General features: G+C 44.2%; 1 protein-coding gene across 1 annotated transcript in view; it reads left to right on the top strand.

Moving 5' to 3' along the window:
- LOC147700479 (putative cation-transporting ATPase 13A4) overlaps positions 1-24,334 on the top strand; it is a 941,662-nt gene that overhangs the window by 376,144 nt on the left and 541,184 nt on the right. The window contains exons 12-14 of the mRNA XM_086929645.1: positions 1,249-1,437; positions 11,967-12,028; positions 17,145-17,295. Coding sequence (XP_086785771.1) covers positions 1,249-1,437; positions 11,967-12,028; positions 17,145-17,295 — 402 coding nt within the window. The remainder of the gene's footprint in view (positions 1-1,248; positions 1,438-11,966; positions 12,029-17,144; positions 17,296-24,334) is intronic.

Below are 24,334 nucleotides of genomic sequence, written 5' to 3'. Positions count from 1 at the left end.
AAATAGTGTGCATGGCTGTCTGTCTATACCACTGTGATAACTTAAAATGAACTAGTCTGAGTGTGCCCAGGACCATCAGCCCTCCTGCAAAATGTAAGCACTCCTTTCAACTCAGAAAGAATACCATAGACCTCCTTCTTCTTGGGTTCATGAGATGTCATGAATCTTTCTACATTCCTGCAGGAAACTGTCCTTGTGGTTCTAGATCACACATGGAACACATCTCTTATTCATATGGCACAAATTGAATTCTTGTTGGCATTCTTGTACAGTATTTCAAATTATTTAAAGAAAAGGATGTCCAGGTGTATGGTGGCATTGGTCCTGGAGAGACAAGCCATACGTGGTTGCACCCATAAAGTCCCTAACATGTCTGATCTAGTTTCATGTTCCACACTAAAGTTACAGTGTTATGCAGTTCAAACATGACATGTGCAAAATAGAAAACATATTGTACACTTTACCCAAAAGGACCGTTGCATTTTCTTTAAGTGCCCAATTGAAATATTTAATGTTAGACTCGGCCCCATCTGCCACAGAGCTACCAGTGCACAGATGGTCAATCGCCTTCCTGACTCAGCCCACACATGTGTGCACCTACTCTTACCTTAGCTGTCTGTAGCAGCTGATTTTATTTAATTGGGCACTACAGGTTGAAGCTCAAAACCATTAAAAAAAGTCATTGGTCAGTGATACCTTACTAAGGGGTCTCACACCACATCAGAGGTCCATACCAGTGGTCTACAAGGGAATCAAATCTACTGGGTATCACCCCGAAGCCCACGGAGGATGGTTACTGGAGGTTTGGGTGAAATTAAGCAACAAAACTGATCCTTAAGAGTAAGACTGTGACTGTGGATGAGGACATATGTTTTCCCCCAATCAGAAGAATGCGTTCTTCGAATTCAGTCCAAATCCACCACAATTAGTGCGCACAGGAAGGGCCATCACTGGTCCCTTGAGTGAAAAGGAAGGCATATTAGATGCCTGCGTGGACTGTGTCTGGTGTCGGTGACAGTGTCTGCAGGGAGTCCTGAGCTACCATCTGTGGATGTAGTACACACAGAGCCAATACAGTTTGTGTCTTCATTGTCTTCTAAAAGCATACCATTCTTTTAACTTATTGATAGATGCAATGGAAAATCCTAACATATTCCTTTTTATTTTGCAGTGTTAAGCATGCCAAACATTCTAACTATAAGGTCTGCGTTTCTAGTTGCTTACAATGTGACGTCCTTCTACCACTAGAAATCCGCTGCGGAAACGATAATCATGGTGATCATCTTTATAACCATAGCTGTGCCACCAGCTCTCCTGACTGCTCTAGCGGTGGGTGTCATGTACGCCCAGAAACGGCTGAAGAATAAGGGCATCTTCTGCTTCAGCCTTCAGCGGATCAACCTATGGGGACAAGTCAACATTGTCTGCTTCGATAAGGTAAATGCAGATTCTTGAAGCCACCTTGCATGCACCTATTTGCAATCACAGGGGCTTTTGTATAAATTCATTGGGGATCTGCAGCCTGTAATAATCAGATTGGGGTTCTGTTAGAAGGTGACCTCCGGGGAGGACAGGCAGTGTACCTGACCTCCCTGGGACCCACCTCCCTAGGTACAAAGACGAGCGCTGGCAGGAGACTTCTCAGGGGGAGAGTCTTGAATCTAGGACCGTACACACCACACAAGCATCACACGACAAAGAGACACCACACCGTAGCTTCTTGAGAACGTTTCTTTATCTCGTGAGTTAAGGAATCTTTATGATCAGAGGAAGCAGGTAATACAAGCGGAGCAAGGGCTCAAAGAGTCTCTGTCAGGGTAGGGGTAGCGGGACAGTCTTACAGGCTCAGTGTCAATATTGTTGCTTATCTGGCGCACAGCTCTCAATCCTCGAGCCGGGGGATACAGGCGATCGGTCAAGGTCCCGCCGGACCAGGAGAGTCAGGGTGCCGCGAGTCACTCAGCAGGCTCAGGTGTTCCAAAGTTGCAGGGGAGCCGTGAGTCACTCAGCAGGGCTCAGGTGTTCCAAGGTTGCAGGGGAGCCGCGAGTCACTCAGCAGGGCTCAAGCACGATGTCGGAGGCCTTACGATCTTCAGGGGAGTCGCGAGTCACTCAGCAGGGCTCAGGTGTTCTAAGGTTGCAGGGGAGCCGCGAGTCACTCAGCAGGGCTCAGTTGTTCCAAGGTTGCAGGGGAGCCGCGAGTCACTCAGCAGGGCTCAGGTGGTTTCCAGCAGAAGTCCTTCTCTGCCAATCGAGCCGCGACCACGTCAGCAGGGCTCTCGTTGTGTCCAGAATCGAATCTGTCGATAGTCCCGGGGCATCCCCAGTTATAGGGCTGTTCCCCTTTGATCTCCGGAGTTCTGGTCTGCAGGGGTCTTAGCACCTGGGAGACGCTTGTTGGGGTTTCCTGCCATGCGGCTCTTTGATCCATTCATGTCAGGTTCGGGAGGAGTCCCAGACACACAGCAGGCGTGGAGCCAGCCCTCTGGGTGGCCGGAGGGGCGATCGAAACCCACTCTTGAGGAGAGGTCGGAGGTGTGAACGATACTGCTTCTTCCTCTCTCCCTGAAGGGGGGTCCTCGTTTCTCCAGCCAGGGTGGCGCCATTTGGCCTAGGCCGCGCTGGCTCTGCGGCCATCTTAGGTGCCAGGAAGTGGGCACACAGGGCCGACGGGCCGGGAAGATGGAGGCCTGGACGGGGAAGTCCGGGGATGGTCATGGGTAACATAGAGGAAAGGGTCGATTAGGCTGGGGAACTCAGGGGTTCGTTGTGGAGTAAGCTCGGAAGGATGTTGCTACAGGTCAGGGAGGACCGCGCCACGAGGCCGGGTCTAACAGGTTCAGATTTGTATGGAGGGACTGGGATAATGAGCACTTACCACCAGAGTTTGGCAAATGCTTACCTTTGCCCACGCAGTCAGGCACATGCAAGAACTTCAGATTGATTATTCTAAGCCATGATCCCAGAGTGTGGCCAGTTCCTCTGAAGCATAGGCCAACTGCCCCATCTTTGCAATGGACTTCTTGGTCGTTAGGACCACCTAGCGGGATATTCTGTGCCAGGAATTCAGAGAAAATCCGCTGAATGTTCTACCTGTAAAGTGAGAGGGTAGCGGGTGTGGGGAATGGAGAGAGATGGAGACTTGGCCGAGGGCTTATTCTGTTTTTAGCTGTCAAGGAGTGCCTGTTCACTGCATCGCTATCCCTTGAGGCAACCAATACCCAACTCTTTCATTCTGAGATTTCCAGCATTAGGGCTCTGTGCACATGGAGAAGTGAGTAAGTTGGCGGTGATTTCAAACCTAATCACAGGAAAATCAGAGTGGTCAATTCACTTACAAAAGTCTGTAGGGAATATGGGGTCTCATTGTGTAAATGGGTGACTTGTGTCCTTCGCAAGTTATTCAGTCCTGGAACATAACGGCCTGCCACTAATTTCAAGTATGATCTTCGTGTATCTGCTACTCAGAATCTCAACCACGATTAGGGTATTTGCCTCGAAGAGGCAAACACCATCCTAAAGTAGGCTGGTGTATAGTTTATGTAGATCTGGTCAGGATGCATGGGAGGGGGTGCGCGGTATGTATATATGTGGTACTTACCTGTGCGGTACTTACCTGCGTGGTGACATCCTGCAGGGTAAAGACTGCATATACCTTTCTCCTACCACTAGGTTAGCATGGAATCATGCCTGGATACCCGTACTTCACAATATTGGGTGATCTAAACTTCCATTTAGAAGATATAAAAAGCCTGACACCCGCTGCCTACTGGACAAACTAGCCAGTCTGGATTTCCATCAGATTATTGACGAGCCCACACATATAGCAGGGCATACGTTAAACGGGATATGCACTAATAATTCTGGCATATCCATCAGGAAAATCTGCATTCTACCTTGGACCGATCACTCGGCGATCTATTTTGACGTATCTTATCTATCAGCCAAGAGAAGATATATCCCGCAGACTCCAGACAATAAGTACAGAATCTGGAAGTCAGTGAATGAAGCACAGATTGTATCAGCCCTTGCAAATAGGCCGGTAATATCTCACGAGTTAAATCAAACCATAGATAGCTTTCATAGCTGGATAATCACAGCGGCAGACAAAGTAGCACCAGAAGTGTCGAAAAAATCCACAATTAAAAAAGCCTCCTCACCGTGGTATTCACCTGAATTAAAACTAATTAAAATTAAGTGCAAGCAGAAAGAAAAAATTGGGAGATCCCAATATAGTCCTACTCATAAGAAAGACTACTGAGACGCGTTCTGTTCTTGTGAGGAAGGAGAACCCTCGTGTGCTGCTTTTCTCCCGCTGGACTGCCTTTCTTTGCTGGGAGACCTCGCGGAACCCGCTGCGCGGGTCCCGCTTCGCTTGTGTGTCAGGGCGCTTCCCTGAGGATTTTACCATCGGACACCGTTGGCAGGAGGAGGAAGCACAGGGCTGCGAGCGCCAGGCGAGGGACAGGGACTACATTGCCCAGGAGTCCCTGCGCTGTAATCACCTCCACCTGGTCGCTCTCCCTGTTTGCCCCGCCCTTGAGCACCTCCCCTACATATAAGGAGACGTCCTTGCCGCTGCGCAGGAGCGCGCGGGAGCGACCGGGAGAAGCCCGGGACAAGGTTGGGACCGTCTGTGGCCGTCAGAGGCCGAAGGAGGCCGGGCTGGGCCACCCCATTGACGAGTAGGACCAATATTTTTCTTGCTACTTAGGTGGACTACACTGACTCATTTAAATTTGTGCCCTATTGTGATCAAATATTTATAGTTTTATGTGGGGGGCTTTTAAGTAATGTCTCCTACGCAAAATAGCACCACCTTGGCACCCTCTCAGGCTGAGGGTGGACCAACCATCCTTGGCCATTTAGACAAATTTTTTAATCGTGTTGTCCAAGATATTGATAAGGAGATCTCCTTAGCAGAAAAACGAGCTGAGCGTAGGCTGTCTATTGAGCTCCTTAAAAATTCTACAGAAAAACGCCTGCCGCAAGCCTTCCAGGCATTGGTTACCCCTTTGTCCTCCATTAGCCTGCCTGCTGTGTTTGAAATACCCAATGTTTCCCCTTCAATCATGGAGCCTGAGGGTGGTTCGCCACCGAGATTGGATATTACCACCCTGTCCACAACTCCATCTGTAAATCCCATAGACTCCCCATCTAGTATAGTTGAAGCTAGTGTGTCTGATTCAAAACCATGCCCAAAAAGAAAAAGGAGTACTGCTCCGAGGAAATGTTACTCCTCAAAACCCTCTAACAAGGTTAGGAAAGTCGCAAAAAAAACCCTTACCTACCCAAAAGGAGAATAGTGGGGTTAGCGAAAGTGGTAACCTATCAAATGAGGGGGGAAATGTGGATTTGGCAAGCTTAAACCCTTCTTCTAATGATTCCCAGGGAAAGGGGTTGGCTGTGAATGCCCTTTCGACAGATCTACTGATACCCGAGTCAGAAAAGCTATTAAGGTCGCCTTTGACACCCATAGAGGTTCAAGTTAACAAGCTAGTCAACCGTTTGGATCATTTTGAGCAGGCCACCTTAGACAATTTTTTCCACATAAAGTCATTAATCAAAACACAACCTAGATTAATTGAGACTAGCATGGTTCAGGAAACGGGAAAGACAAAAAACCCGCCTATTCTAGAATCAAAACCCCCGTCAGGTAGAACTACAAACGTGTCTCAGAAAAAGGGACCAAGCCAATCGCCCAACCCTGTAGTGCTAGCCCGTACGGGTACTAGTACAGGAGAAAAAGTAACTAAGGTCCCAGACCCGGTGCCACAGGGCAATAATAAAGAGTGCCCGCAAAGTAGTACCACTGTTCCAAATAAACCCCAGCCCCCACCAAGCACTCTTAAACCCCACCCTAATGCTGGAGCGGGGGTATCAACGGTTCCAGGCCAAGCAATGCTGTACCCACTAACTCCCAGCGAACATCAAATATCCCTATACCCAGCCCCAATGTCCCAGCAACCAGACATTCACCAACTTATCCAGCGAAGCCACCTCAAAGGATACCTCCTGCGAATCTTACCCCGGACTCCCGTCCCTTCGTCGCGGTCCTCGCCAATGTACCACCTCTTTTGGCTGGACAAAGAGAAACCTTCCAGATGCTCAAAAATAAAGTAATGCCTTGGTTAAGGGTAACTAGGCCCTTACCGGGGGAAGTGGATGGGTTGATAATAGGGGTAAGGAGGATTGACTGGATTGGCTACACTCTTAAAAATCTGGGGGGGGACTGTATTGTTATTAATTTTCAAGACCCCAGGGTGGCTAGTTGGATAACGAGGCAGGGTTGGGGTACAAGTAGTGGTGGAATTGGCATTGTGGACCTCACCTTTTTTTACCCAAGGCAAATATGTGCCAAAGTAGGAGGGCCTAGGAACCCAAACAGCTCTAACAACCCCCCGATGGTAAGGGTTGCTCCACCATCCATTTCCCCATTGCAATGGCAAACCCACAGTAATGGTCTAAACTACAACTATCTGGAAGGCATGAAATGTTTGAATTGGGGTTGTTGACCAAAGTTTGACTATTGGAACGACAGGGGAGGTACATCTTGTTGGAAGTCTTGTTGGAACCCTGATGTCCCTGCATTGAATACTGATGTTGTGTCAAATGAAACACATATTTGAGGAGGAAGCTGTCGGGGGGTTAATGCAAAACTCGGGGAGTGGGGAACCATTTGTTTTAAGCACTACTGTTTCTCAAGGAGTTGAACAAAACACCACGGGTGACGACCAAAACTGGGGAGAGCAGGGTGGTAGTCCAATGAACTCCCCTAGATTGCCCATTACAAGAACAGTATGCAGGGATGGATCTGCTCCAGGGAGTTTTATATCTTGGAATATTGCAGGACTGGGGAGTAAGCTGATGTCGCAATCATGGATTGATTTTAGTGATGGGTTTGAACTATGCCTTCTACAGGAAACATGGGCTTGTGATCCTATTTTTCTCCCAGGTTATTTACATTTTTCGATTCCAGCAAGTAGAGGTGTCGGGGGTAGACCTATGGGAGGCCTCACAGTCTGGATTAGGCAGAACTTTGATACCACTCTGAAAATGTGGGATCTGGGTTGTAGAGACATTTTAACGTTGCGAATTACATCAGCAAAGTGGGATGTGATAGATCTGTATAATGTCTATGCCAGAGGCTCCAATACTGGGAGTTCCCCCACTTTAGAGGCCTTATCTAATTCTCTGCAAACCAAGTCCCATGGAAATCGAATAATAGTGGCTGGGGACCTAAGTAGGACCTTCAAACCCTTAGATAGTATTGAAGATCCATTGGGGCAGGAGGAGGACAATCTATGGGGAGTCCCTTATCTGAATCTAGCTCCTGTTAAACGCTGGACAAAGGATATACTTCTCCTAAATACGATGTGCTTGGAACATGGGATGAGAGCCCTCAATGGAAGAACAAAGGGAGACAAGGAGGGTGTGTGTACATACGATAATGGTCACAACAGAAGTAGGATAGACTACGTTATATGTAGTCTTAATCTCTGGCAGGGGGTTTGTGACATGGAAATCAAGGGCAGGATAGAAAGTGATCACAACCCCCTTTGTGTGACCCATAACTGGTGGAAGTTACCACAGCCCAATCTCCAAGCAAGTGATGGGTTGCTCCCAGACATGGCAAATGATATGCGCAGACTTAAATGGCCATGTGTGTTGGCGAATGCAGCATCTATGGACTCTATCGCTTCCGAGGTGGATAACGCAATTGTCTCCATAGAACTAGCAAGCTCTACAGTCCCAGGATCTAGTACAATTACTGATATACAGAACAATCTCTTCTCCCTTTTAAAACCCCATTTTGTGAGAGCATGTAAGGGAAATCGTACAGTACCCACCAAACCAGCCAGGTGGTTCAATCGAGAGAGTAGGGCAGCCAGATTAACCTTGGGAAATGCTATTAGAAGCAGGGATAGGGCAGCAATTATAGCAGCAAGGAAGCAATACAAGCATTTCCATGGCAAAGAAAACGTGGGATGAGAAGTATTGGGATGAACTAAAAGAGGCCTCCAGAGCCAAGGATTCCAGGCTTTTCTGGAAGATAGTGAAGTGGGGCAGAGGCGGTACCCCAAACAAACCAGATAATAATGTTGCAGAGTCCGCTTGGGTGAACTATTTCAGGCCCCAATATGCAGAGACAAAGGAGACGGTGGGAGGGGATGCAATTTTAGCTGTATTTCCCAAAGACAATTTGTTTTCCGCCAAAGAAGTTGAACTTGCAATAAGTTCCACACAAGGGGGTAGGGCCCCCGGTTTAGATGGGATACCCTTGGATGTTTTTAAAAATGACAAAAACAGGTGGGTTAGGTATGTGTTTTTATTGGGGAATGCCATCGCAAAAGGTGCGCTAGTCCCAGACCAATGGAGGGGAGCTATTATTATACCGATCCATAAAAAAGGAGATCGGTCCCTTCCGGCTAATTATAGGCCAATAAGTTTGATTGCCACTATCCAAAAAGTAATTGGGAAGATGGTGGTAAACAAACTTATGGAATGGGTGGACGAAAATGACTCCCTTTCCCCCTTCCAGGCAGGCTTCCGGAGGGCCACTAGCACCATTGACCAGGTGTTTCGTTTTACTATGCTGCGGTGGGGGACGGTACTTCTTGGCAAGGGCAGCCTGTATGTCGCTTTTGTCGACTTGCGGGCTGCCTTTGATTTAGTTCCAAGAAGTAAGCTCTGGACAGTTTTAAATAGGATAGGCATTCCAGCGGAATTGCGCACGAGAGCAATTTTGCTAAAGTCCAGTGGGGTTGAATGGCCAAACCTCCATCGAGTTTCCAGTGGAAAGAGGGGTTCGTCAAGGCTGTCCCATGGCACCCTTGCTTTTTACATTATATATTAATGGGATAGTTGGCAGGATGCTGGACGCTAGTGTGGATGCACCTTCGTTAGCGGGCATCAGGGTTCCAATCCTGATGTTCGCCGACGATACGTTAATAATGTCCAAGACCCCGGCTGGGCTACAGCGTGCCTTGAATATTTTTGATGAGTTCTGTATAGAGCATGGCCTTGAAGTAAACATAGGCAAGACCAAGTTGATGGCTTTCTCCCGAGGATGTAAACCTCGCCCTAGGATACACATGAATAACATCGGGCTTGAGGTAGTAAGGGAGTTTACCTACCTGGGGGTACAAATAGCAGATAACCACGGCTGGTCCCACCACATAGAAAAAGCTGATTTGAAACATCAGCAAATTTCGGGGGCACTACGGGTGGAGCACAAAAGATCAAAAACAAAGCCCATAAAACCGGTCCTTGCTGTATATGATGCAAGGGCAATAGGGTCGGCCCTATATGGGGCCGAGCTGTGGGGTTTTGATAAGTTTACTTCCCTACAGATAGCAGAGAACAGGTTCCTTAGGGGAATTACGGGACTCCCCCAGAGCACCCCACTAATCCCTCTTAGTCTTCACCTGGGGAGAAGATCTGTCAGTGATCGAGCTAGATTGCGTCCTATTTTATATTGGAGGCGACTTTGGTCCACTCCCGAGATCAAGCATTATGCAGATGGGTTTCTGGCAATAATTAAAATGGACACCTTCCATAAAATACCATGGTTGAAAAACTTAAGGGTAATGTTAGGTGAACTGGGTCTTTTCCAACCTCTATGATAATCCCGCGGGGGAAGTTTTCCCAAGCAAAAACACACTCAAACTCTATACCGGGAGTGGATAGATGGTAGGCTTTGGAGGGGGGTAAAATCTGATTCGATGGGTGGTCCTTTCTTGGAAAGCAAAATGTGTCCCGTATTAGAACAGTATTGGGACAGCATAACTGTCCCTATGGACAGGAAGTTGTTTTTCCAGCTAAGATCTGGCTCCCTCCCCCTGAGACATTTAACAGGCAGGTGGAAGAGTCTGAATACCTTGTGCTGCCCAGCATGTGGCGCAATTAATGAAAGTGTGGGTCACTTCCTATTTGTTTGTAACGCCTATGCCACCCCAAGAAGGGTATGGTTAGCCCCAGTTTGTAAGAACCTTGGGACATCCAGTGCTGTTGAGGCTCAGAGAATTATCTGTACCACCACGGAGGAGCCTATTGTCATGGGGATAGTTAAGTATTTGGGGTGGGCCTGGTCCATTAGGCGGAGAGCCCTCTCTTCAAATGTGTTTTGATTATTGTTTTAAATCTGTGCAAATTTTTATATTGATCAAACTTGCACAACTGTTTTATAAATATGTATCTGACTAAATGTTTTGTTATTAATTGTGAAGTTTTAAAATATATGTTGTGCTTTTATGAGTATGCAACTCGAATAAAGCTTTCCTACCTACTACTGTGCAGCCCTGGAGGAATACAAAGCTGCCATCATATCAGCAAAGGCCGCATATTATACAAACAAGATCCAAAATGCTGCACATTCCTCTATGGAACTATTCCAGACAGTCAATGCCCTGATGAGATGCCCTCGAGACAGCATGTTCATACCGGAACAATCATTTGTAGACAAAATTGCCATCTTCTTTCAGAATAAGGTTCAATTAGTGTATGATAACTTAGAAAAAGCAATACACAATATGGAGGAGAAAACTGCAGATCACTCCGAAGCCAGAGCGGAATATGAAGCTCTGTCATCCTTCACATTACTAACAGAAAAGAGGGTAGAGGAACTGAAATTAAGTATAAAATCGGGCTCCCCACTAGACCCATGCCCACCTCATATAATACATCTGGCATCAGAAGTCATAAGCTCTGTGCTATCTCCTCCAATCAACAACATTCTGTTGGATGGAGTGTTCCCTGCAACATGGAAGAAAGCATGTATACGCCCACTTCTAAAAAAGCCCAAAGTGGACCCACAGGCTGAGTCGAATTACAGACCCATCTCCTGTCTACCCTTCACAGCAAAGGTGTTGGAAAAGGCTTTAAACATTGAACTCATGTCCTTTTGTGAGAAAAACAACTTATTGGACATCACTCAACATGGATTCCGACCCAAACATTCCACGGAAACTGCCTTAGTCTTAGCAATAGACGAAATCCGTAGGGCTACAGATGAAGGTGGGAGTGCTGTAATGGGCCTACTCGACTTAACAGCAGCTTTCGATACGGTAAATCATACTGTGTTGAAACTAAGGCTGCAAGAGGCAGGTGTAAAGGGGACGGCACTCTCTCTCCTGTCATCCTTTCTGGCAGACAGGAAACAACTGGTCTATTGGAATGGTCTGAGATCGGAAGAATTCATCCTGCCGGGAGGAGTTCCCCAGGGATCGGCCTTATCACCAACGCTGTTTGATATTTATGTAGCCCCATTAGCTAGCCTGATAGAGAGCAATGGATTTAAGCTGGTATCATATGCTGATGATACACAGCTTATAGTATCGATAGACAAGAGTGCAGACTCCAGAGCCTTGGACTTCTGTAGCTGCATGTCATCCGTGATGAATTGGTTGAATGCTAACTTTTTAAAGTTAAACGCAACCAAGACAGAGGTCATTGAATTTGGCTCAAAAGATCGGATCTGGAATCAGTCATGGTGGCGGAGCACGGCCGGAACACCTCCGACACCAGTTTCAAAGGCAAGGAATCTGGGAGTATTGGTGGAAAAAAATCTTACCTGGGCATCACAGATCAATCAGGTAACATCAGCCTGTTTCTTTACCCTTAAAGGGTTGAGAAAGATCCTCCCATATATACCATTTGCCGTAAGGAAAACTGTTGTCGTGTCAACCATACTCTCCAGAATTGACTACTGCGATGCCATTGTGCGTTTGGATTTTGGTTGAAGAGTCAAGGCTGCAAACACAAAGGTTCAGTAATCCAAATGCATTTATAAAAAATTATGGGATGTCCAAGCTAGTGAATTCAAATAAATGTAATTTTGAGCAAATTATATATTTGGGAAGGAGATGAAAAATATATAATGCAACGCCAGGATGCCTAGAATCTTCCGTGTGTGACACTTTCTGGAAGAGGTGAGATAAGTTATATTATTTCATATTCTTCCACAGACAGGAACCTTAACAGAAGATGGCCTGGATCTGTGGGGACTCATCCCCTCAGGAGGGGACAGGTGAGGTTGGACGCCACCTGAATGACATTTCTTTTATTATTTTGAGAAGTTGTGGTCTGTGTCTTAAAGAACAGAGATTAAAATGTCATTTTCTTGAATTTAAATATCTTTTACATCACCCGTAGGTTTTATATTATCATGCAGTGAAAATAATGTCTATAGCTATCATTTGCACAGCGAAGACTTCATCATTTTTGGTGGGCGATAAATTCTGCTCTGCCGGCAGAGATCCTGGAGTTTTGTCTACTCCGTGTAGCACTTGTAATGCAGAGTTCTGGCAAAACTCCATCAATCACTGTGTGGCAGAGTTTTTTCTCGAACGTGACTCGCCATAGGTAAGTTGATGAGCATGCGCGATAATTGGCATCCCATAGTGCAATGTTTGGGTGCTAGTATGGCACCCAGTAAGAATTTCTCAATGCGGGTGGTCAACACTGTTCATGTTGAGAAAACTGCTGCTCGAGTAAAAAATCGACTCATGTGACAGCGAAGACGGACGCCCTCTGGCACGCCGCATGCAACAGCAAAGACGGACGCCCTCTGGCACGCCGCATGCGACAGCAAAGACGGACACCCTCTGGCACGCCGCATGCGACAGCAAAGACTGACGCCCTCTGGCACGCCGCATGCGGCAGCGAAGACGGACGCCCTCTGGCACGACTCATGCGACAGCGAAGACGGACGCCCTCTGGCACGCCGCATGCAACAGCAAAGACGGATGCCCTCTGGCACGCCGCATGCGACAGCAAAGACGGACACCCTCTGGCACGCCGCATGCGACAGCAAAGACTGACGCCCTCTGGCACGCCGCATGCGGCAGCGAAGACGGACGCCCTCTGGCACGACTCATGCGACAGCGAAGAAGGACGCCCTCTGGCACGACTCATGCGACAGCGAAGACGGACGCCCTCTGGCACGCCGCATGGTGCCATTTTGCAGCATGGATCCAGCCCCTGGTGCTAAAAATCAGCACAGAATGCCAATTCCGCCCATTCGCATAGCTCCACGGAATCTCATGGAGTTGTCATGGAAGTGAAACTCCGCGAGTTCCATCCACTCCTACTCAAAAGAATAACCACTAATTAAGAAGAGGTACTTAAGCCCTGATCCACAAATATTCTTCAAGAGCTTATCGCCTTTGTACTGTTTTATGGGCTGAAAGATGTCCTTTCCCTTATTTAAGACAATCTTAAAACTGCCTTGAATCATAAGTGATAGTCTTAAGCCAGGATGAATAGACTCAAGTCTCTTTCAAGCAGAGATAAAACTTTCTTTCAATCGCTGATATATTTTCTAGCTTAAAAGTGATTGAAGGCATTCGAACAATCAAGAACAGACCTGAGCCTGTTTAACGATCTGCTAAATAGTTGTTTTGTCCTTCGGTCATGAGCGCCTTGAGACCTGCCGGTAAGTTGGCGCTATATAAACCGAAGCTAACAATAACAATAATGACATAAGAACATCTTTTAGTAAATTTCTCTCGCTTTTGTAGGTTGAAGCCATCTTTGGATGTCTGAGTTAATAAGCGTGGCCCGCACACCCTAGGAGTAAGAGTAGATTTATGAATTTCCTTATGAGACACGAGAACAGAGGATGGATTGTAAACAAACCGAGCCACAGAGGTCTTATCTGGTTGGTCCTGCACAGACTCGAATACACATGTCCGTGGGAGGTAGGTGTGACCTAAATACAGACATCTGGAACAAATGCACCTTTCGAATTGTATTCCATTTTTGCTGTTTATCCTTCCAACTTTCAGTTCATTGGGGTTTTTGTAAAGAGGGGTTTGGGCCGATAAAACAAATGGTAAAAGTAGCATTATGTACACACGCATGTATTTACTTCTCCATAAATTACCATCCCTTGCACCAAGACAACATGGAGGCGTACCGTCTAGAAAAAAGTTAATGAATTAATTGAATGTAAAAGAAAAATATCCAGACACATTGTGATTCAAGAATGATAAATAACTTCAGATATCAGCAACTGTTCAGTAGAAACAGCACTGAGTCAACCAAGGAAAACTATGCATGAATGAGGGCATCTCAGCAGGCGTGAACTAAAGAACTGGACCGGAAATGGACTCTGATGGTGGGAGGAAGCCCCACACTGCAAGGGATTCTGTAGAGAGATCTAGATGGTGGGAGTTGTGAATATCCAGGCACAGCAGATCCAAGCTTGTAGTCTGCAAACTCTGCTATGTGCAGCTCTCTGGGTGGTTGTCCCATGACAAGTGCATTGTACATCACGCGTGAAAGCCGGAAGGCGATCGCAAGGTGCAAGGGAGCTCTTGCTATGAACAGAAAATAGGTGTGGTGTGGTCAAGTGAGGAGCAGTCTGAGAGTGGATCATGCCTTTTAGGGAAGCAAATAATGACAGAGATGGGCCAGAAAGAAGAGTGACATCACCGTTTGGCCTTGAAGAGATCAGGACATGAGATGTAGAAATACCTAGTAGCACCTGAAAAATATGAGGATAAGCAGAAGAGACATGCCCAGAGGAAGAGATGAGAAGAAACTGTGGTTTTCAAGGGTTGAGCTTTGAAAAAAAAAAAATAATAATAAGAGCATTTGTAGAGCGCAACGGCTACTCAAGCAGAGGTGGCCCGGTGCTACGCGGTCACTGTGGGAGAGGGAGGTCCAACCAAGATGTTAGCATTGGTTGAAAAGGGTACACAGACAAAATATCGAGTTTTAAATTTCGATATACAATTATATCGAAGTTTAAATATCGATGGGACAAAATATAGAAGGTAAGTAATATCGACAGTCTTAATATCGATATTAGTATGATATCAATAATATCGAAGTTTTAAATATCGATGTCAATAATATCGAAATAAATAATTTCGATGTTACTAATATCAATTTTTAAATGAATTTAGTGTATATTATATTGTATTTATTATGTTTTATTATTTATTTTTAATGTAATTTAATTAAATATTGTCTTTTACTACTGTAGCGGGTTGTGGGTTTATAGGGGAATAGGGTGGGAAGTAATTTAATTATGTTAAATTAATTATTAATTAGTAGGAATTATTAATTAATTAATTGAGAATTAATTTTTAATTAATTTTAATTAATTGATTAATTGATAAATATGTTCTGTAGCGGGTTATGGGTTTATAGGGGAATAGGGTGGGAAGTAATTTAATAATAATTAATTAATTAATATATGCTTGTAAATAGTTTAATTAATAATTAATTGGTAATTCATTTATATTAATTAGTTAATTAATTAATATAATTTTGTACATATTTTTAATTATTAATTAGTTGGTAATTAATTAATATTAATTAGTTAATTACATTAATTAGAGTAATTTTTTTATATATAATTTTTTGTTATTCTTAATTAATTAATTAGGAAAAAATAATATTAATTATTAAATTAAATTAATTACAGCTAATGTGCTAATATTTTTACTTTATTGTTATTGTTAATTAATAATTAATTGGTAATTAAATAATATTAATTATTTTTGGGTAAAGGAGTATTTTTAGGGTTCAGGGTCAGTTTTCAGTTCTTGGGTAAAGGGGTATTTTTAGGGTTCAGGGTCAGTTTTCAGTTTTTGGGTAAAGGGGTATTTTTAGCGTTCAGGGTCAGTTTTCAGTTTTTGGGTAAAGGGGTATTTTTAGGGTTCATGGTCAGTTTTCAGTTCTTGGGTAAAGGGGTATTTGTAGGGTTCAGGGTCAGTTTTCAGTTTTTGGGTAAAGGGGTATTTTTAGGGTTCAGGGTCAGTTTTCAGTTCTTGGGTAAAGGGGTATTTGTAGGGTTCAGGGTCAGTTTTCAGTTCTTGGGTAAAGGGGTATTTTTAGGGTTCAGGGTCAGTTTTCAGTTTTTGGGTAAAGGGGTATTTTTAGCGTTCAGGGTCAGTTTTCAGTTTTTGGGTAAAGGGGTATTTTTAGGGTTCATGGTCAGTTTTCAGTTCTTGGGTAAAGGGGTATTTGTAGGGTTCAGGGTCAGTTTTCAGTTTTTGGGTAAAGGAGTATTTTTAGGGTTCAGGGTCAGTTTTCAGTTCTTGGGTAAAGGGGTATTTGTAGGGTTCAGGGTCAGTTTTCAGTTCATGGGTAAAGGGGTATTTTTAGGGTTCAGGGTCCGTTTTCAGTTTTTGGGTAAAGGGGTATTTTTAGGGTTCAGGGTCAGTTTTCAGTTCTTGGGTAAAGGGGTATTTTTAGGGTTCAGGGTCAGTTTTCAGTTTTTGGGTAAAGGGGTATTTTTAGGGTTCAGGGTCAGTTTTCAGTTTTTGGGTAAAGGGGTATTTTTAGGGTTCAGGGTCAGTTTTCAGTTCTTGGGTAAAGGGGTATTTTTAGGGTTCAGGGTCAGTTTTGGGTTTTTGGGGTACAGGGATATTTTTAGGGTTCAGGGTCAGTTTTGGGTTTTTGGGGTACAGGCGTACAGGGTAAAAATAAAATAAATTTACATTTAATCAATTAAATGAAATTTAAAAAAATAAAATTACATTAAATTATTAAGTGTTTTATTTATTTTAAATGTATATGTATTAGTTTTAATTTTGTTTTAATATTTTTATTTAATATTTGTAAAATTATATGTATTTTAAAATTATTTTTACATTATTATTAATACATTTAAAAAAACGATATTTTTAATTTCGACATTTTTGTACTAGGATATTATATTTTCGATATTTTTGTACTTACCTTTATGAAGATATGACTCCGATATTTTTGATTTCGATATTTTTGTGCCAATATTTTTGTATTTCGATATTCTGTCTGTCGATATTATGTCAGACATTCGTTGAAAAGCCAAGTGTTCAGGGCCATTCTGAATTCATGTTCGGAATTGATCAGGCGCATATGGGAAGGCCGGTAGTTCCACAGCCTGGCCGTCCCCACTAAAATGAAGGGCATCCCATCATCAATTGTGGAGAGTCAGACTCACTGGTGATGGCTATCAGTGTGAGCCGACACCTGTCGCTTCTGGGAGATATCTTTCAATACTGGAGGGCAGCAGCGCCTTTGTTGAGTCACTAGGATACGGCCCAACTTCAGACACACGTTGATGCTGCAGTTCTTATACTTTTAAAACAATATCATTACCACTGATGTCTGGCAAGCATGAGTCCTCACTATTGTTTCTGTTTCAGTTTTCAGGCTGTGCACCGGTTCAGCTCTGGCGCAGCCTTACCCTGGGGGCCGCTCTTGGGAGCCCTCGCGAGCTGCCACTCTCTGATGCTCATCGATGGGAGACTTCAAGGGGATCCGCTGGACCTCAAGATATTTGAAGGCACCTCTTGGGTAATGTTTCCTTGCATTGTTCATACTCACCATCACATTGATATTTAAGAGTCAGACCATACAAACCGCAGCTGTAGACGGTACTCCCTTTTACAACAGCCCTTTTCTTTGTATCGCCAGAGAGTTTAGTACAGTGTCTGTGCCTACAACCGCGTGAAAATGTGTAAATCTGCCCTGATCACTCACCTGTCATCTCTCCAAGATCAATGCAGTAATTAACATGAAGTTGCTTAATAAATGCTCCCATTTTATAAGTTTAACGTAACAGGGTCTTGGCTCCTCCTACCACAGCAAGGCTAAGCCAGATATATGAATTAAACAACACAGATGCCAATACTGTATTTTACTCTCCATAGTCTATTAGAACCCATATGAACAAAACATACTGGTCTGTTTAGTATAACGTAACTAGTTTATTAATTTATTTGTTCCAATAATGACATTAGGCCAACTACTGTCGACGCGTTTCGAACTCCCTGGTTATGGAGTTCTCGTCAGGACCAAATAGTTCTTATGCCTAGCAAGATGTGAATCCCAAGGAGGGGGTTGTGTAGAAAGACCACAGTATTCACAGTATTCTTTAGTCAATTGGTGGGGCCGGAGTGCCCTGTATTGTTCGTGAGCCGTCCCGTCCGGGCGGAAACATTGCTGACAGCCGTCTTTTTTATTGCTTGTTCATTCTCCCACAATTTCATCTCCGTAACAGTTCCAAGTGTTGGAACTGTTACGGAGCTGAGATTGTGATAGAATGGACGGGACGGCTCACGAACGAGGGAGTTCGAAACGCGTCAACAGTAGTTGGCCTAATGTCATTATTAAAGGATTAAAAGGACGAAATTCTGTTTTAAAAAAAATATAGGATTATGGTTCAAATTGAACACTGTTTGTAACACTGTTGCATTGAAACAGCCTTTAGGGCACATTAAGTGTATTAACAAAACGTTTGTTTTTTGACATAGGGCCACATTTTTTCTTTTTGATTCTCTGTGTGTGAAATGACTGGTATGACTGCAGAATGAATGACTGGGACAGAAAGGTTGGAGCGGATGAGTTGTAAATATGTAGTTATTTTCTGTTATTTTTATAGATTGCATTTATTTGTTCTGTTCTGTATATGCACATAAAAAATCTTTTTTGAAAAAACCAAAAAAATGACTTTGGACTAGTGGAAGAAATTAATTAATAAACTAGTGACTTTATACTACACAGAGCAGTATGTTTTGTTCATATGGGTTCTAATAGACTATAGAGAGTAAAATACAGTATTGGCATCTGTGTTGTTTAATTCCCATGTTATAAGAGCCATTGGAGTCTGTGGCGTGCTGAATAGATTTTCATTATTGTCCGACACAGCTTACACCACCTCTGCAGCTTACAGTTTGAGTTATGCAAACTTATCTGCTATAAGAAGACACAGAATTGAAGGAGTTCAACCTGTTTCTTTAAATTCGATTGAAGTGCTTCACTTAATAAAGACAGTGTGCCTTTCTGAGCCCCCCGATTGAGCGTGCTGCCATGGCAGAGACATGTTCTTCCCTGAAGCGGCTCCTGTGTGTATGACTGGCGCTGCATTAGGGAAATTGGAAAAGTTGCTGCGGGTCCATCTTTGGAAAAAAATAACTAATGTTCCACTTGTACCAAAGGTTTTCTTTCAATGTATGGAGGACAATTGTTTAATTTCCCATCCAAGATTGCCAGGGTTAATCCATGGCAGATCCAGACTTGAAAAGTGCTACTGGAATTGAGCTGTTGAGGTAGCCACCTTTTCCTGCAAGTGAGGTGGAGGACATGAGGCATTTTGTCATCTGTGTGGTTTCCATCTGCATCTAAGTCAACCCCAAATATACAGATGCTATAAGAGAACATAGAAAAGGCAGCATCAAGATTTAATGATGTTTGACACCTTGTGAATTCCCTCTGCGACAAGATAGCTGGAAGACTGGTGGTCTGTCAAATATTAGCTCGGGGCTTCCTCTTTTCATGGGAATTCAGCATTGTGTACTAAGCATGTCACTAGAGTAAGCACAAGAATTTTATTAAATGGCTAAAAAGTGTCAAGGAGCCACAGAAATACAATTTCTGAATCACCCTCAAACTTATGAAAACTTAGAAACAAATGCAGAGAATTTGGTTTTCATTTTAATGAAATGAGGTGACCTTGATCTTGAGGGGTGTGTTCTCCTACCCTAACCTCTGCTTCTGCAGCCCGCTGCCTGTGCTGATGCCGCGAGTGGTCTGCTTCTGCCCTCGCACCACATTTCCAATTACGCTCTTTACGTAGCCGGGTGGCTAATGCCTCCAGCACACATCAGACACCTGCTTGTCTTTCTTCAAAAATCCATTGAGTCTCTCGATCCTTATGGATGGAATGGGACAGGTATTCTCAAAGGTGCCAAAGCTAGCAGATGTCACCCATCTGCTCTATCTGACTTGACTTGACCCATCAGAATTAGTAATCTCTCACACGCAAGGATTTTTGTGCTGTGAAGGTGGACGGATGGCCGGGCGGCCGTAGACTGTGACCACATCTCCCTTGCAGTCCTCCCATACAGTCCTCAGGTCTGGTTGGTTTGGGTCAGAAAAAAAAGGAAACATGCGCTGGAGTGGCCCCCACACTCTCTGGGAACCTTTGCAGGGGCAGCCCTGTCTCTCGACAAACAACTTTGGACCTGGACTCCAGTAGTTTCAGCAACAGTAAAGGACACATCAGTCTTCACCAAGACCCCCCTGAACAACTGAGTGGTCGCTTTCTTCATTTTCCCTGCGCTCCAAGGAATAAAGACTGATAATAGACGTTAATATTCAACAGGAATCATGAAGGAAGCCAGGAGAAGGCAGTCTCCAACTCACACCAGGCAGCACACCCTAAATCTACTAAAACATCCGGGGAGGGAAGGTGAGTAGAATTTTCTTTTCTCTCACCTTTACCTCCACTTCATGTTACCTTTGCTTTGTTTAAAATCAAGAAGTGGCAACAGAATTGAAACATTCTCGCTTCCAAAAGCAGATATTATCAGTTCTATCACCAGTCAGAACAGTCCCCGTATCCCTCTGCATGCAGCAACCTTACACTACATAGACACATGTTGGCTAAAGAAGTAATTATGCCCATCATAGAGACCACACATGTCCAGGACCACACGGAACCTATGAAGCAAGCATTTAAAAAGCAACAAGCCAATTACATCATCTGAGCAACTCCTTGCCCAGTTCTTGAGTAAAAAGCATTTCAAAAGTCTCATTGAACAAAACTTTATCAGAACAACCAGTCCTAATGAACACAACCACAGGAAACTGGCAAAACATTCCCTAACTTACAAACACAGTTGAAATTGTGGCAGAGGTCCACCATCATGATAGGAGCCTAGTAGACTCCTGCCTCATCGATCCTGCCTACTGGCTCAACCCTGCATAGCAACAAAGAATCTAACACCGGAAAAGAGAGTCGTTGGAAACAACCATACTTGCGTGGTATCCCCCCCCCCCCTCAGATCTTTGCCCTGGCGGCTTTGACAGCCGTAGACCTCTTTGCCCCTACTAACCAGTCATAAGGTGCCTGTGCTCTCCTTTCAACATGAGGAAATTGCCATACCTCTAATCTGCATATTAAACCTATCTATACGCCCCTAGTACATGGTACCACAATGTATCTAGGGCCTGTAAGTTCAATGTCAGAAGTGGCCAGCACCACCCATCATCCTAATCTGGCCTTAGTGCCATAAGGCTGGGTGTGCGGCATTTGAAAGTCGGACTTTTAAACATGTCCTTACAATACAAAAGCCCCAAAACATCAGTTTCAAAGGATAAAAGGGCTGCTTGAAGTGCATGTGGCCTAGTAAAATACAGATACAAATGGCCAGAGGTTCAAGTAGAACAAGAAAAAGAAAAGTAGTAACGCAATCACAGCGCGATGAGCAGGCGACAGCAACCAAGCGGAAGTAAACAATGCTTGGCCCATGCTCCAGCCGAAAGAAGAGGAAATGAAGCCAGCATGTGCTGTCCAATCAGAACGCAGCAAATAAAAGTGAGAAAGAAGCCAACCAATGCTAAGCATTGGGCAGGCTGCAAGCTACTTGTTGGATACAATCATTTGTGCATGCTTCATATGCACTGCTGCAGCTAACACCTGAAAAGCCTGATTTCTGGATTAAGATGTTGATATCCGTCACCTGTGGTGGGATCCTGTCCAGTTGTTTGTGCTGGGTCTGTCTAATGTTTCCTATGAAAAATGCATGGGTGAAAAAGTGTATTGGAGACCACCCCCTTCTTTCCTGGCCCCTGCTTGACAGATCATCCTGAACCTTTTCAGGAAGGAGCTGAGGTGGATGAATTTCACTTTGGGAAGTTTTGTAAAGATTTGTCAAAGTTAGCAGCAAGACTGGAGGTCCCTCTCAAGTCGATACGAAAGCAGCTGCAGCTTCACAGGTCGCGATCAGAGGTCCTTTTCATGCCAGATTTGTGCCTGACATGTCAATCACCATCCTGAGGGGTGGAGCTTCAATCTAGAGATCCACAGATCACTCTGGCTACTCGAATGAACTGCGCTCAGTTCATGTAGGAGAGATACATGTACCTGAAGGGGTTTATAGTGACGAGGCAATGCTGCAACTTACAATCAGTGGCGGGAGTGCTATAAATATACCTGATGGCTCCCCCTAGGGACTCGCAGTCACTGGGAAGGGTCTAAAATGTTCTATTCTTCTAGAACTGTGTTTGGCTGTTTGTATAGATGAGGTATGGGCCAGAGCAGAATGCAGTCACTCAAAGTGAAAGCACACAGCAGCTGAGGAAGGCTGCTCTGTTGAAGTACACTTTGGACTGTTTGGCGGGAGGGAGCATCATTTGAGTGACATTCAAACAGACCAATGGTGAGTCTTGAGTGAAAATCCTATGTATGTATGTATTTTGCATGATAATTTTGGATAACATGAGGCTGGCAAGACATCGAAAGCCGTCTAAAAATAAAGTGGAGGTAAAACGAGACAGTATCCACCCCTTGAGGTGGGCACCTGGTTGGGCATCGTTCTAGGGCCCAATCAACCGACAGACAGACAGACTTTGGAACAGGACATACATGTACATTATGATAAGGATTAAAATGACCAGGAGTTCGGGGTGCCCAATGAACTGAGTGGAACAGGACATACATGTATATTATAATAAGGATTAAAATGACCAGGAGATCAGGGGGCCCATATACAACTATGGGGCGATTCTGAAATGGCACCCCATTCATTGAGGAATATAATAAGGTAAAGAGTGCATATGGCGCGTGCCAGCGCGCGCATCCAGAGTTTACACTCATGGCGCTGAGGGTACGCGCATCAACCAACGTTCATCATCGGGTTCAACTGTAACCATCAGACAACAAATGTAGACTGAGATGGAAAACAGGGCCAGGGGACCGCTGCCCTGTCAAAGTCAGCAGGGCTGGGTCCAATCTGCTAAAGCATGAAGAGCAGCGCAGCACATTAGAGCAACATGCACTGTAGGGAGTCCGCACGGTGGAACAGAGAGGGCCATCATTATAAAGATGTTCCTTACACAGTTGAATGCAAGTCCTCGTGTGGAGGTAGGACAGACAAACAGCCAACGGCCTTAGGCGGAATCTCCAAACTCAGGGCTAAAAAAAGATGTATAAGAAAACCTCAAGGAAAGTGTGGAGGGGGGGGGCGAAGAAAGCAAAGAGTTCAATAGGGTGAACACGAAGCCCACTCTATTATTATTGTAAACAGGCATGTTTGACAGATGCACTGTGATAATTCAGACCCAAAAGGTCTTACATAACAACCACCCCCTGACTTTACTGTAAGAATCGCCCCATTGGGATTGCAGGAATAAAAGCGGAAAGATCGGGAGCGCATGGACTGTGAAAAGGATGCATCAGAGATACCATTACATTCAAGAACTAACACTTTGGTGTTTGTGAAATAATCTGCACAGGAAACATAAAAGCGCTCGTTTTCAAGCGCATGAAAAACGTAAGACATGGCTCGTGGTCCCAGGTTCAACCAGCAGATCCCAGACTGCTCTTGGGGCGTTATAGTCAATGCGAGCATCTCTGCTGTCGGAAGGTATGGCATCTTCATTCATTTAGGGTTTCAGTGATGCCCTGTTATGTGAGACTAACACTTCACTGCTGCTAACATATATATATATATATATATATATATATATTCACAGAAAAAAACATAGGTTATAGTGGATATATAGTTAGGAATTTGCATTTACAAAACCTTGAAAATTCAATGAAAAAACCATTGGTTTTAGGCCATATATAGTTAGGGATTTGCATTTACAAAACCTTATTTTACTCGCATAAAACCATTGAAATTCCATATATAGTTATAAGCGCTAACTATATATCGCGCACCCGCAATCCACTGCTGATGATGTCACATATTACATCATTCATGACATGGTTAGTGACATCACTGATGACATCACTGATGACATCTCAAATGACATCACTGATGACATCACTGATGACAACACCCAGTGACTGTATGTTTCTGTAAAGTTAAAATATCTCTTACATATTGAAGAATGAGTGGATATATAAGTGTCTGGATGAAGGATTTAGTAGGTGCATGACTGACTGTATGAGTGAGTGATTAAATGTGTCTCACTGAGTGCATGGGTTAGTGACTAAACAGTCTTAATTTGTGCATCATTATGTCTGTTGTTCTGTAAACTTTTGCATGTGTTGATAAGTAGCTATATGAGTAACTATATGGGTTATTGATTGGTTGCCCAAGTATTTGTATGGGATACTGAGTGTGTGTGTGGGTGGCTGGGAGGTGTGTGACTCTGTGCATAGATGTGTGAGCAGTTGATTCACTAGATGTATGGTTTCAAAAGTGCATGTGGAAACAGCTGTATGGGCGGTTGACTGTGTGCATGAGTGTATTGGTGAGTGAATGGATATCTCAGTGCTACATGTCAAAGTAAGTACATATGTAAAACACAGTACATGTGAGAGTTGACATATATAAATAACTGTGCATAAGAGCCAGTGAATGTGTGAGTGGCTGTATGG

This window comes from Lissotriton vulgaris, chromosome 7 (genome assembly GCF_964263255.1).
Source record: "Lissotriton vulgaris chromosome 7, aLisVul1.2, whole genome shotgun sequence".
NCBI classification, from domain to species: Eukaryota; Metazoa; Chordata; class Amphibia; order Caudata; family Salamandridae; genus Lissotriton; species Lissotriton vulgaris.
Note: the sequence above shows the minus strand (reverse complement) of the source record. Positions and strands in the feature narration are given on the sequence as shown.